This window comes from Aspergillus sydowii (genome assembly GCF_001890705.1).
Source record: "Aspergillus sydowii CBS 593.65 unplaced genomic scaffold ASPSYscaffold_3, whole genome shotgun sequence".
Lineage (NCBI taxonomy): Eukaryota > Fungi > Ascomycota > Eurotiomycetes > Eurotiales > Aspergillaceae > Aspergillus > Aspergillus sydowii.
In genome coordinates this window covers 3,335,938-3,349,514 of record NW_024467861.1, presented here as the reverse complement: position 1 = coordinate 3,349,514, position 13,577 = coordinate 3,335,938, and the positions used below count along the sequence as shown (strand labels likewise).

At 50.6% G+C, this 13,577-nt stretch overlaps 4 protein-coding genes across 4 annotated transcripts; 2 read left to right on the top strand and 2 right to left on the bottom strand.

The window, feature by feature from the left end:
- Positions 1-7: 7 nt before the first annotated feature.
- ASPSYDRAFT_88129 (beta-mannosidase) lies at positions 8-2,756 on the bottom strand (the record flags this gene model as incomplete). Its single annotated transcript, XM_040851970.1, has 5 exons — positions 8-784; positions 834-1,069; positions 1,122-1,552; positions 1,605-2,558; positions 2,623-2,756. 5 exons carry the CDS (start codon positions 2,754-2,756, stop codon positions 8-10), a joined length of 2,532 nt encoding a protein of 843 aa, XP_040705398.1.
- Positions 2,757-6,219: 3,463 nt separating this feature from the next.
- Positions 6,220-8,676, top strand: ASPSYDRAFT_56829 (putative C6 transcription factor; the record flags this gene model as incomplete). Its single annotated transcript, XM_040849276.1, has 3 exons — positions 6,220-6,443; positions 6,503-7,622; positions 7,675-8,676. The coding sequence occupies 3 exons, from the start codon at positions 6,220-6,222 to the stop codon at positions 8,674-8,676; spliced, it is 2,346 nt and encodes a 781-aa protein (XP_040705397.1).
- A 604-nt stretch (positions 8,677-9,280) lies between these two features.
- ASPSYDRAFT_1173439 (glycosylphosphatidylinositol-alpha 1,4 mannosyltransferase I) lies at positions 9,281-11,429 on the top strand (the record flags this gene model as incomplete). The annotated part of the gene is made up of 4 exons (XM_040840280.1): positions 9,281-9,834; positions 9,985-10,372; positions 10,552-10,659; positions 10,779-11,429. 4 exons carry the CDS (start codon positions 9,281-9,283, stop codon positions 10,932-10,934), a joined length of 1,206 nt encoding a protein of 401 aa, XP_040705396.1. The 3' UTR covers positions 10,935-11,429.
- A 33-nt stretch (positions 11,430-11,462) lies between these two features.
- ASPSYDRAFT_147256 (uncharacterized protein) lies at positions 11,463-13,269 on the bottom strand (the record flags this gene model as incomplete). The annotated part of the gene is made up of 2 exons (XM_040841698.1): positions 11,463-12,724; positions 12,780-13,269. 2 exons carry the CDS (start codon positions 13,267-13,269, stop codon positions 11,463-11,465), a joined length of 1,752 nt encoding a protein of 583 aa, XP_040705395.1.
- Between the last annotated feature and the right edge of the window lie 308 nt (positions 13,270-13,577).

Sequence of the window (13,577 nt, the reverse complement as noted above, 5' to 3'; positions counted from 1 at the left end):
TAAGCGGCTACTGTCCAAGGAATTTGTACTTGAGTGGTGCATCCCCCGGCTTCAGACCCTTGATAGTAACCACCTGGTCGTCACCGGGGACAATGTCGATAGCGCTGTCGCTGACCCGGACATTGTCCCGCTCCTCAAAGACCAAACATTTTACCGGCTTCCTGGCGCTCAGTTCAAGTCTCTGCTCGTCTTCGGTCTTGGAAATCCTGGTAATTTCTAGTCCGCGTTCGGAGAGATCAAGATACTTGAATGGTTGTGGCCAATCAACATCTCGTGCAACAAGCTCGCCATCAACCCACACTCTGGCGGCGAGAACATGTGGCTCGTCAGCCACGTAGTCGATTACGCCGTCCAAGATGTTAGTAGTGCCATTGGGAACAATCACAACATTATCATGAACGATTGCGTTGCGGATTTCAAGTCCTGTCTTGATTGAGATGAACCTCAATTCGACCTTTCCGACCAGCTCTTTCGGCAAGCTACTGACAACCCAGAGCTCATAATTGCCGGTTTTTGGCGGCTGGGCATGAGATACACTCCAGTCATGGTGCTCTCGGCGTACGCCAATGGCCACTGGCTTCAACACACGGCTCACTGCGTAGAACGCGGGCTTGGGGCGTAGGAAGTAGTCCACAATGGCCCAAGAGATCGTGGGCCAGCAGTCATTCAACTGCCAGAGTAAAGCACCCCCACAGTGTCTTTCATCTCCCCACTGCCGGCGCCATCCTCTGTATCCAAACATCATAGTTTCTGCTTGAACTACTTGAGTGAGGTAGACGTAGGTCTATGCACGTTAACAATATGCAGTGTTTATCAAGGGTGGGAATACACACCTCTAGGTCTGTTGCTGTTCGCAAGTTCTCGACGAGATAGGTAGCTATTCTTCGCTCGTGGCCATCTGCCTTGTTGTGGAAGTCCAACACGTGTGACTGAGGGTATTTATCGGCTTCATTTTCGACAAATTGGTCGATAGTGGACATGTGAGGGAATCCCTCCATCCCGAATTCGCTGTTGAAGCGTCCTCCAAGAGTATCAAAAATTTGGTACTTCTCTTGCGTCCCGTGCCAAACTAAGTGCATTTATTAGTTTAGAGCTCAGTTATAGGCTGCAACAATACTCACCGTTCCACTGGTGCATGTCACCAACTGTTGGATCGGAGGAGATTTTCCCATCGCCCCAAGGGCTGCCCGGATGATAAAACGTTGACGGAATTATTTTCTTGACAACGTTCGGTAAAATGTGCTCGTAGATATAGCGAGCCGGGAAGTCGGTTTTGAGCCAGCTTTGTGGATCCTTGTCTTCGTAATTGTAGGTAAGCCCCTGTTGTTCCTGTACCTGGTAATCCTCGTTGTTGCCAACCCAGATGACAATAGAAGGATGGTGTCGTAGTCTCTTCAGGTTGTATTCGGCTTCTTTCTCAATCGATTCAAGTATCTCAGGCCATGTGGGATAGTTACCGCAGCCGAACATAAAGTCCTGCCACACCATCACGCCAACCTCGTCACAGGCTTGGTAGAAGCTCTCGTCTTCGTATATACCACCGCCCCATACACTAAGAAAGTCAGGTTATTCCAACTGCGCCCCCGTAAGTAGAACCAACGTACCGAATCATCACTTGATGACCAACGGCCATCAACTCAATCCATTTTCGGTAGCGATCTGGAGTGATGTTGGTCAAAAGGCTATCGGCCGGAATCCAGCAAGAACCACCGCAGAAAATATCCACGCCGTTTATGCGAAAAAAGAAAGATTTGCCGTGCTTATCTGGTTGTTGAATTACCTCCGCAGTTCGAACCCCGAACTTCTTCGAAACCTGGTGGAGTTGGTCGTGTTCCTTCTCCAAAGACACAGAAATTTCATACAGAGTCTGGTCTCCATATCCATTAGGCCACCAAAGAGAAGGATTTTGTACTTCGAAAGTCGTTTTGGCGACATTGTTCTCTGGAGACACCACCTCCTTTGCAATATCCTGTCCTTTGAGGCTAAGCGTAAAAGTAGCCTGGTGTGAAGCGTCGGGACTGCCGGCTTCAATCTCTGCAAAAACTGCAATACGCGCCTTCGCATGATCCCCGGCCAGCTCCACTTCCGTCCAGAGATCTGATACTCTAGCAGAATATACTTCAAGTCGCACTTCTTTCCAGATACCTGCCGTCATCAGGAATGGGCCCCAGTCCCAGCCCCAATGATACTGTGCCTTTCTGACACTCAATCTTGCAGGATCTCCATTGAAACCGACCCATTTATGTTCCGGATGCTGCTTTCGCCGCTCCCGAGCACGGAGCAATGCACAATCGAAATCGATCTCAAGTGTATGTTCACCTTCCGCATCTATCGCTTTCGTGATATCCACGCGGTTGGCAATGAACATGTTGTCGCTCTCCAGAACGACATGACCGTCAATTTTGACTTTGGCAAACGTGTCTAGACCATCAAAGGCCAAGAAGATTGATGATCCGGCAGGAGCAGTTGGCTTTTGGAAAACATTCCGGTAAGTCCACGATTTCTCATTAACCCATCTTGCGCCCAATTCGTTGAAGCCAACAAAAGGGTCTTCCAATCTACACAATGTAATGATATCATTAGTAATTGAGAAGTGGACATCCGCTATGAAGAACTACGCACTTGCCGTTTGCCTGTAAGTCCTGCTGCACCACAGAAGGGACGGTAGAGACGGGTAGCCAGGAATCGGGAGACTGATCATCACTGTCTTTGAAGCTCCATCCAGTGGATAGAATGTGTTGTGCGTACTCTGCCATATTTGCTTTCGTTTGTGGTAGAGGCAATGAATTGGGACTAGAGAGGTAGAAGAGGCCACCGATTGGAGTCCAGGAAAACAGAACGGCTTTAACTGCCTACGGCGGCCATTCGGCCAGTGGATAGCTCCGCATTTTGAGCCAGTCATTCGAGCATCGTGACGAATGTCCCCTCCTCTGTTCTGGTAGTCTTCTGGATCAAGAGGTAGACGGCGGAGAGCCCGTGTGTCAGGTGTACGCTATGCCTTCTTGGGTAGAATCTCGTGCCCGACACATCCGTGCCAGATCCGGTTAGATCTAAACATCACAAACTCTCCAGGGAGGAGTCACCAGCTTCTCTCCGCGAAGATGACAACTGCCGAATGCCAACCCTGACACGTTCGGTATCGATTCACTCCGATTAAGAAAGTCTAGGGTTGCTGTCGAAGCCGACACAACATTGACAGAACCTGCCCCTACCCACTCTCCACAACAAGTTTGCCCTTCCCCGCGTGGGAGATCGTTTGGGAACGGCGCCCTCCCCGCTGAGCTCTGTTGGCACTCTTCGCCGCGGGGTGAGGAGGTAAACAGACTTTTCTTCAACCGTGAATAAAGGCTTTTGGATCCCGGGTTGTTTGAAGCGGTGTCTCCTCGGACATTTACTGTTGCGCGGTCCAAACTACTGCAGGTCCCCCCGACGGCGAAAACGAAACCCGGCAATTAATGCTTGAAGAAAGTGCCACGAGCATTGTATTAAAAGGGACGCTCAATCCCATTCTATTGGTCTTGTTCTTTTAACCACAAATATTCCGCTTCATTCAGACCTCGGAGGTATCCTTCCCCATTCAATATTGTGGAGTCATGGTTTGTATAGCTGGTCTTGGCCCTGCCTCAGCTCATAACCAACCCACCAACTTTGAGAGATGATTTACCCGCCAAAGACAAAGTAAAACTGGGCAACGACTGGGACATCTGTGTTTGGGATTCTCTAACCATGATTCGACGGTCAGCCCTGGACCGGGTCAATGCGACGGACTACCCCTCGTCGCTTAAACGATTCAGGGCGCATCGAGGCCACTAGACTCCGAATGGTCTGACAGCCTAGCGCTCAAGCGACAAGTTCCGACGGTACCACTCCCTGAGAATTGAACCACTCACCGTTCGCAAAACTGGAAGAGGTTGTGGGCCACCGTCCTTCATCACAGCCCATCCGATGGAATCTCATACCTTTCGCTATTCATATGAGAATCCCAAAGAAAACACATTGCGATATAGTTATCCCTCGGTCCGTATGAGCCGAGGACCACCAGGACGAGGTTTTCTCCTGAGGAAATGTCAATCCAGGAGTCAGGCAAGGATCGCCCGAGCAAAAATGCCCATCGGAAAAGCATACTGCCCTGCCCTGAATGCCATGCAATGCAACTCTCGGATCTTCCCGACTCCCAAAAGCGGCCGAATTTTCCGACACTATCGAGAGGGCAATTTATCCACAACAAGCGAAATTCCGCAGATCGGTTATTAAGTTCTAATAAAATGATTCTGGACGCGTTAAACCTTTGCGGACGACTGCAGGAGAGCAACACCAAACCTTCACCAGATGGCTAGATACAGCCTAAAGTCCACGGGACGCCACTATCCCAATCTGACCACGACATCTGACAGGGTTTCATTGGCCTTGGTCGCTTTAGGGGTGTCAGGTTCATTGGTGACGCCGCAATGACTACGTATTCTTCGAGCCACAAGCGCATCTGAGCGTTCGCTGCCCAGTGGTTAATCCAATACTAGTGAGGGAACCTGGCATGTTTCTCGATGTAGGGTATTGGGGTACCCAGCAAGTGCGGAGTTCAGGCTGGCACTCGCATTGTCCCAGTCACTTTAGAGTTGGTCACTTGCAGAAGACTACCGAGAAAGCATGGCGGGTGCATTCGAATCTTCGTCTCACTCTGTGGCCGGGGTTGCATATGGTCTTATCCGCTTTTTGTTTTTCTCACCAGCGACATACGAAGTCACTGGGGTTATGATGGTTTCAGCGTTGCCCACAACAGAATCCATAAGGGGGTACTCGGGTCAACTTTCACTTTGTTTCCAGTTTCATTTAATATCGCTTCGTTTTATTTGCTTCTGTAATTCTCCTGGGCTGCAGCAAGAGCCACCGGAATCCTGCCGATCTAATTGAACGAAGAGGGCGGATACGCATGAATACGGAGTATAATCTTTGGATGCATCCTGGCTCCATCCTTGCATGAAAAATGCTGAATTAACTGACTACTGCAGGCTAACATAACTGTGATGCAATTTCGCAAGCTCGAATCGAGGGATACCATCCTCTACGGGGTAGTATCTGCTGCGCATTTTCCAGCTCTTGAATAGGAGATACTCGCGTCACAGCCTCCATGATAGGCTGGTGATATTTGCCATTCGCCACCCCCAGATTAGCTGGGGGCGCCAGATCCTGGAGAGCCCATCCAGAGAAGGCAGCGGCAGGGAAAATCCGACTTCATGTAACCAGGCGAGGCCACTTCTCAACAAGCTTTCGTATACCCAAGACGCCCACTTGATCATCGACTCATTGAGTAGTTATCCTCCAGGGCGCGGCTTCTTCATCCTTTGTTGAACCCATGTGGGTATCCGGTCAAATCATAAAAAACGTGTCCTCCGCAGACCAATCCTTGGGGTTCTTGGCTTGATCCTGACACAGGTAATTTAATGCCAGGGCCAGCGGTGACGAAGACGAGCAAGGCCTGCAGGAAGACTAGGCAGCGGTCAGAAGGCCCGGGCAAGCGGCAGGCTAGTACTCCTGGGGTGCTAGCAGTCTAGTACACTGCCGGCAGCACCGACCCATCCCCAGCAATAACGCTGTGATATAAGAATCGCATCGTGAAATCCTTGTCGGTCTGGCTTTGTAAGATTATCATAATTAACGAGGGGGTTTGCGGTGGGTAAGGGGCCGGAAGGCGGGAGACAGCCTCACGTAGGGCTATTGTCGGATGCGGGATAATCGCCGGTCTCGTATCTAGTCACAGCTCGCTAGAGCACAATTCAGGCCCGTTTGGCTGCAGGACTGGTTTGCGGGGAAGAAATGGGGATCAGAGGAAGCCAGAGGAAATCAGAGGGAATCAGAGGACCGAGGAGCGCCGACGATCTCCAGGGTTTGACTTTGACTGCCTCTGTCAGAGGCAACTGAAGATGACTTGACGCCTGGAAGAATCCGTATAATTCACCTTCTTATTATCCGCCTTGAGTGGTACTCTGGCTCGCTCGCTGCACGCTGTCGCTCCCTGGGCTATTTTTCCTCCCCTCTTTAGCCTTCTTCCCCGCCTTTTCCAGACTTCTTCTTTCTTCGCTTTTCCGGGCTTTGCTTCTTCTACATCGACGACGCCCACTCTTCTCTCTCCATGTGATGCGCCTCTATTAACCACGCCAGCGGCCATTCCTCCCGTAACTCTCCCTCTCAACTCCTCCAAATCGAGCATATTTATTGCTAGCAATGTTCCACACCTTCGAAGGCTTCGAAAATCCGACAGCCTCAACCCCCGCCCGCGGAGGTCGAGAGCGCCAGCCCTCGATCGGGCGCCGAGTCACCACGCTTCGGGCTTGTACATCCTGCCGCCATCGTAAGATTAAATGCGATGGTGAAAAACCTTGCGAAGCTTGTCGGTGGTACAAGAAAGCCGACCTCTGTCAGTACTCTGATCCGCGGCCCTCTCGAAGGTACGTATTTGCTTTTTGACTTTTCTGTCCTGCAGCAGCTCACTAGGCTCTTGGGACAGGCATGTAGAGAAACTATCGACAACGCTGGACGAGTATCGGACAGTCCTGGAGAAGCTCTTCCCCGGCGCAACACCAGAAGCTCTTGCCAGCCTGCCTCGTGAGAAACTTGTTGAACTTACCAGCAAGTCACTGGCCCAGCCGCAAGTGCAAGTGCAAGTTCAAAATGCAATACCGCCGCGCCAAACATCCCCGGCAACTTCGACTTCGCATGACGCACATGTTTCACCAATATCGACTGAAGATGGAAACCTCGAGTCCCTACAGGCTATGCCTGAGGAGTCCAACGATCCGCGGAATCTGAGCAGCGAGATCGCAAACACCATATCTGACGATGTCAACGCCTTGTCGCTTTCCACGAGAGGGCCGTCCTCGTACCTTGGCGTCTCGTCCATTAATGCGGTGCTCAAAACGATCGTATGGCTAGACCCTGGCTCTGCGGCGTACTTCGCTAGCACTCCTCCAAGCGGCCCGCGTCGAGGATCGGTGGCAGAACTCTCTTCGTCAGAGAGTCAATCATGGCAGGTCCACGATCAACCAAGCACTCCTCCTCAGGTCCATCTGCAAGTGCCAGAGTCTCAGCTTCTAGATGCCTACTTCACTTACGTTCAGCCTCTGACACCAATCTTGGACGAGCAGTCATTCCGCGACACCTACGCTTCAGGGCACCGAAAGGATGACCGGTGGTATTGCTTGCTGAATATGGTCCTTACGATGGGTAGTATTTGTGCGTCAACCTGCGATGACGTATCCCACAAGATATATTACTCTCGCTGTAGGGCATACCTGGATCTGGAATCGCTTGCCTCGTCTCATTTGGAGACAGTGCAAACTCTTGGTATCTTAGGAGGTTGGTACTTGCATTATGTTGCTCAACCAAACTTAGCATACTCCCTCATGGGTGCCGCTCTTCGCATGGCTGCCACAATGGGCCTACACAGAGAATTTGCCGACCAGCCCGATCCCATCAATAAACAGAAGTTGGCATCATTGGATCTGAAACGAAGGGTATGGTGGACATTGTTTTTGATGGATTGTTGGGGAGGCGTAACTTTGGGGCGGCCAACGATGGGTCGATTCAGTCCATCAATTACAGTCAAGCTTCCTCATCATCGCGAGTCGGTATGTATTGTTCCCTCTCAAAGGCTATCTGCCATTTGCTGAACCCAAAAAGGGAAATGTACTCGATATCCTTCCGCTTCTGGAAAATGTTAGGTTCTGCAAAATCAGCAACCAAATCCAAGACGCGCTAGCGGTTTCCCCCTTGACGAAATACAACGAAATCATCCACTTTGATACTCAATTGGTGGAGTGGTACAACAGCTTGCCATATATTCTTAAGGACCATGAGCCATGCCCTGAATCAATTTCAAATACTCGGGAAGTTATGAAATGGCGGTATCATGTTCAGCGCATCCTCCTCTACCGTCCCACCTTGTTGAGCTATGCCATGCGGCGGGTCCCGTATATTGCTTTAAGGTCTGAGGAGCGGTCGGCGATTGAGAGGTGTAGGGAGATCGCCGAAACTGCAATCAGCGACATCTCTGCTGCCGCCAAAACTCCACAGATGGTTGGTTGGAATGCGGTTTGGTTCCTCTTCCAAAGCACCATGGTCCCTCTATTAGGACTATTCATCAACGACAGTACTGTAACAGACGCGCGAGCCACAACGGAGGCTTGTCAAACGCAAGTCCAAGACGCGTTGCTCGTATTTGCAAGGCTACAGCAAGCTAGCCCAACCGCAAGGAAAACTCTCGATGCGGTTTCCAGAATTTTTGAAGCCAGCAAACGTGGCTCCGGCATGGTTGCTGAAACCAGCAGCATTAATAGTGCCAACCTTTCCCCCACCTCGCGGGAGGCTAGTCTTATCATGGCGCCAGGAGTTCTTCCCTCCCAAGGCGAATTTGGACGAGGCTTCATGATAACCCATGAAAACGGTTTCACCGATCCGTTTCCTCCCTCAACCATCGACGATCCTAGTGGCCAGTATCTATGGGACTTCCTGAGCTGGAGCGACAGCAACCTAGTTCCGATGGCCGACATGGACAGCATCAATGATGGGGGCTTGCTCGGCTCCGATGACAAGCATTTGAAGTATTCGAATACCGGCTTCTTCGGCAACCAGCTGGCCGAGCCATCTTTCTTCTCAAATTCAGCCATTCCTTATTATTCATGATCGAACCTAGCAGCTCTCCTTCTCACTTGGACACTGAGTCCTTATTCTTTTATTTGGCTTTTAAGCTAACTATTCAGTTGTACTACCCTTTATTCATGATATGCATACCCTCACTTGGATATATATTTCTGTTCCGTTTATACCCACACTCTTGTTTGCAATATATATTAGTTGCTTACCTGGATATTCTGCGAAATTGACCTATCAGCAATGTATATAATCATGATTCATGACTAGCATCAGCCACTAACAACCAACTTTCCATTTCTTTACTTGAACGGAGTAGTTTACGTGGGGATCGTATAACTACAGCCCCGGATCAGGATGAATGCTGAGTCAGCAGATTCGAAGATGCCACTCAAACTTCCAGCGTTGGGCAACATCACGTCGACAATAATCCCTTCAGTCCCAATTTCGACGGGGGTTTGATACCAAATGGATAAACGTGCCCACTGAATTGTATACGCAACAGAACTGCTTCCCCAGGTCTTGCATCGCCGCTTATCGAGTTCGCACTGTTATGATCTTTCTGCGGGACAAGCCTCTCTCATGACCTGTTCCATAATTCCGCCAGAAGGTCTACATTGATAGAAATCTCGAGACAATGGCATCGGTTTTCCGAAATCCGGCCGCAATTTACGGTGCGGCCATTGGCCTCCGCGTGGTACTCCTATTTTACGGAGCGTGGCAAGACGCGCACTCGGCTGTGAAATACACAGATATCGACTATATGGTCTTCACCGATGCATCGCGCTATGTGTCTCGAGGAGAGTCCCCCTACTCCCGCGACACATACCGCTACACGCCCCTGCTAGCGTGGATGCTGCTTCCCACCACCTGGGCCATTCCGGGTTTCTTCTCCTTTGGCAAGGCCCTCTTCGCCCTGTCCGATGTTGTGGCGGGGTGGCTTGTCGCGAAATCCTTGGTTTTAACGCACAGGATGACGCCAGAACGCGCTCTAAAGTATGCTAGCTTCTGGCTTCTGAACCCTATGGTCGCGAATATCAGCACGCGTGGTAGCTCTGAGGGCTTGTTGGGGGTGTTGGTTATCGCGTTGCTCTGGGCTGTTCTGAACCGCAGAACGTACCTTGCTGGTATCCTGCTAGGTCTCGGCGTGCATTTCAAGATATACCCGTTTATCTACGGGGTTTCTACGCTGTGGTGGCTGGAAGACGAGGGGCCCCGTGCTACTACTACCGCTACCCCGCGTATATCGGAAAGTCGGGAGGCCGAACCCAAATCCAACAACGCTACGACTAAATCGCCAGGCGAGCAAACCAAACTAGAGCCTACTACGACCCCTGTCAGCATTGCATCGCAGATCATCAGTTTCATCACCCCGTGTCGGATTCGGCTCACCCTAACATCGTTGCTTACCTTTGCTGCCCTCAACGCCGTCATGTACCTGCGCTACGGCACGCCTTTCCTCCAGCACACATACTTCCATCATTTAACCCGCATTGACCATCGGCATAATTTCTCGCCGTATAGTACCCTTCTATACCTTACTGCCGCTGCGGACCCCACGAGTGGGCATGGGAGCCCAACCGGAAGCTTTGAATCCTTGGCTTTCATCCCGCAGTTACCCCTAGCCGTCGTCCTTATTCCCCTCATTCTAGGCAAAAAGGATCTACCTGGGACGATGCTTGCCCAGACATTCGCGTTCGTCACATTTAACAAAGTCTGTACAAGCCAAGTAAGTCCATTTCCTTGCTCATTATCACATATATCTCGGCCTTGCATTACTGTCCAAGATCTAGTCCATTAAATACCATCTCCTTCCCATGCTGTCACGGCCATCCCTACTCTCTACATCCGTATTCCACCTCCGCACCATAATAATCCATACTAACGAAACCCAACAACAACCAACAGTACTTCCTTTGGTACCTGATCTTCCTTCCTTTTTACCTCCCTACGTCATCCCTCTTGCAGAAACCCCAATTGGGAGCATTCGCTGCTACCTTGTGGGTTGTCGGCCAGGTATGTTCATTCATTGCCAATCAACTCCCAACTACCCAATTACCTATCTAATTATCCTGCTTTCACCGCTTCTTCTCTCCTTCCGATAGGCGCGGATGTGCTAATGCCGCAACGATTAGGCCCTCTGGTTGCAACAAGGATATCTTTTGGAGTTCCTAGGAATGTCGAGTTTCGTCCCGGGCTTGTTTCTAGCGAGCCTAGGTTTCTTCGCGGTGAATGCTTGGATTTTAGGGATTATTGTGGAAGATGTTGGTGGTGGTACTCGTAGTGTGTAGAGTCAATAAGTATCTGAGCATTGCCCCATCGCCGGCTGGGGCTGAGAGCAATGCTCCCTGTCTATCCTTTAACATGTATATACCTAAATTGCGTTTACTCGGAGGCAATGCGGAGACAATCTTTGATTAGAAGTTAACCTAGTCACGTTTATTTGGATAGAATCTTGATTTTAATTGGAATTTAGGTTGGCTGATTGATAAACTGATATCTACCTGATATCATTGGGGTTTTAAGTCTCCATTGATGCCACGTCATGTCCCCTCACCCCAGTGATGCGTGAAAACCGCCATAGTAGAGTAAATGAAAGAGAGGGAAAAAAAAAAAAAAAAGGAAACAAGAAAGAGAAACAACGTATTATGGTATCTTATAATCCTACAGATAACAAAGCTGTGCTGCAAATATGGCGATCACCACCATGGGAAAAGAAAGAAAGTGGTGATGTGGAGGTGTCACGACGATAGTGTTGTTCCCAAATTTGGATTCTTTTCCCTTTTCCTCTTTGGGGTTCCTTTCGCTAGTCCCGCTCATCAGGGTTTTGGTACATCAGCTATGATCCTGTATGTGGATGCGTGAATGCTTAGCGGTCGGGTACGAGGGTATAGCGCGCCCACGACCTGATGGTTGTGGTATTGGGGAGCAATGCCGTCAGAGAGTTTGACGAACTGGGCATTCGGACGGGCGGAGTGCAGGGCTTCGAGGATAGGTTCATTCCAGAGGCCTGTGCAGTTAGTGCCCACGAGCTGGAAGTAAGGGTTGAGAGGTGGGCAAGCGGAGTCGAGGTCGATGAAGCGGATGCGCATGTAGTCGAGTTCCTGGTGGATTTGGAGCCCGGCGATTGCGGAGATGACGAGCTTCTCGAAGGCGCGGATGAAGTTTAGGTTTGTGATTCCGGAAAATTCGTCGAGGAAAGGAAGGCTCGGATGGAGCTTTCTGTCTCGACAGCAGGTTTTCACAACTAGGTCCAGCGATCTGAGCTTTGATTTGGATGGCCAGTTGCTCACGAAGGTTCGCGTGGATTCAAAGAGACAGGAGCACACCTTGCCTGTGAATGTGAGCGACTCTAGGCGCGGGGCGACCTCGCCGAGGAGGTGGCATAGATGTGATGGGTTGGCCCCATCGCCGAGCCAGCGGCTTTGGGAGCTGTCCTTGTTGTAGAAACCTTCTAGGCTGATGTTGATGTGTACCAGTGTCGGAGGTAGGCGGCGGAGGATCCCGGCAATTGTCTCGTACCCTTCAATCTTCGACTTTGCGTACGCACATTGCCATTCCCGGACTCTCGGTAAGGCTTCAGACAAAGTTAACCAGTGTTGGTGATCGCGCATGATGTTCCAAGCGCCACGCATGACGAATGTTTGGATGTCCGGCAGCACGGGGAGTTGGCGGCACGTCCGTCCGGCCGGGTCATTTCTGAAATGGCGTACCATTGGCGGCTTTTTGCAGTGACCCCCTTCCAGAGTGAGTATACGAGCCCCCGGAAATACGTTCTGTACATGAACAAACATTTCTTCCAAGGTTGCATTGTGGCTTGCATAGTGATACTTGTAGTCAGTCGCTGGGTTGGAGACCGACTCATCCCATGCCATTGTCGCCTGAATAGCGGCCGCGTTAGTCAGGGCGCCATTCTGGTCATTTGGTCTCCTAGGAAGCTGCCGCGACGGATACTTGACTGCTCGCTGACCCCAGACGGGTATCCATATCTCCACGTGACGGACATAGAGCGCCAGATGAGGATGTGCACAGAACCAGCGTGCACTTTCCTCTAGCTCATCTGTGGTTCCCTTGAGTTTAACTGACGGTAGATGTTAGCACCGATAGTGAGCAACGGAAAAAAATGGTTGACGAACTGTGTCTGTAGATCCGATCTTGCACCAAAACTCTCCACACCGGCAAGATCAAGGCCAGATTCGAAAGAGCTTTCCGCCTCGGATGCCGCAAAGATTTGTTCCAACCCCGCGCAGGTGATTTCCCGCAAGCCGATGTGAAGGTTGATGAGCGTTCACCGAACAAATAATCGAGAATAGTCTCGTGGATCTCGACTGGAAGGTGTTCGAATTGGATCTTGGATTGGCATGGCGATGGCGTCTCGGCCGATTGCACATCCTCCATCTCGGTATCCACTGGAGACTGGGCCCATCCCGGGGGATCGGGACCCACGGGTACGAAGGACTCCTCATGGGCCGGAATTTCGGCGCTTGTGCTTCGGTTTGATTTTGTGCATGAGCCGGAATTTGAAACGGAAGTGGTCCTCGCGAGGGCATTGACCGAAACGGGCCGCGGAGGTGGTATTGCAGAACTCATGAAGGGAGAAGGTGACGAGAGGCAATCGGCGGTCATTATTCTGGGAAAAAAAGGAAAAAGGAGGATGACGACCTAAAACGCCAAGCGGAACACAATATCGTTAAATCGTTAAAAGGAAGAGTGAAAAATGGGCTACGGAAAAACCCAAGTTAGCGAGCTGGAAATGACAGAGTAAATGACGAAAAATAATGAGTAGAGCAAAAAGAGGAAAAAGAAAAGAATTGAGAACATAAGGCTGAACATACTCAAGGCGGATTTGGGCTCTCGAAGGTGGAGAGGGTAGACGAAGGAGCAAGCAGAGCGTAGTTATAACTGACGACGGGGCAACCAGGAAGAATAGGGAA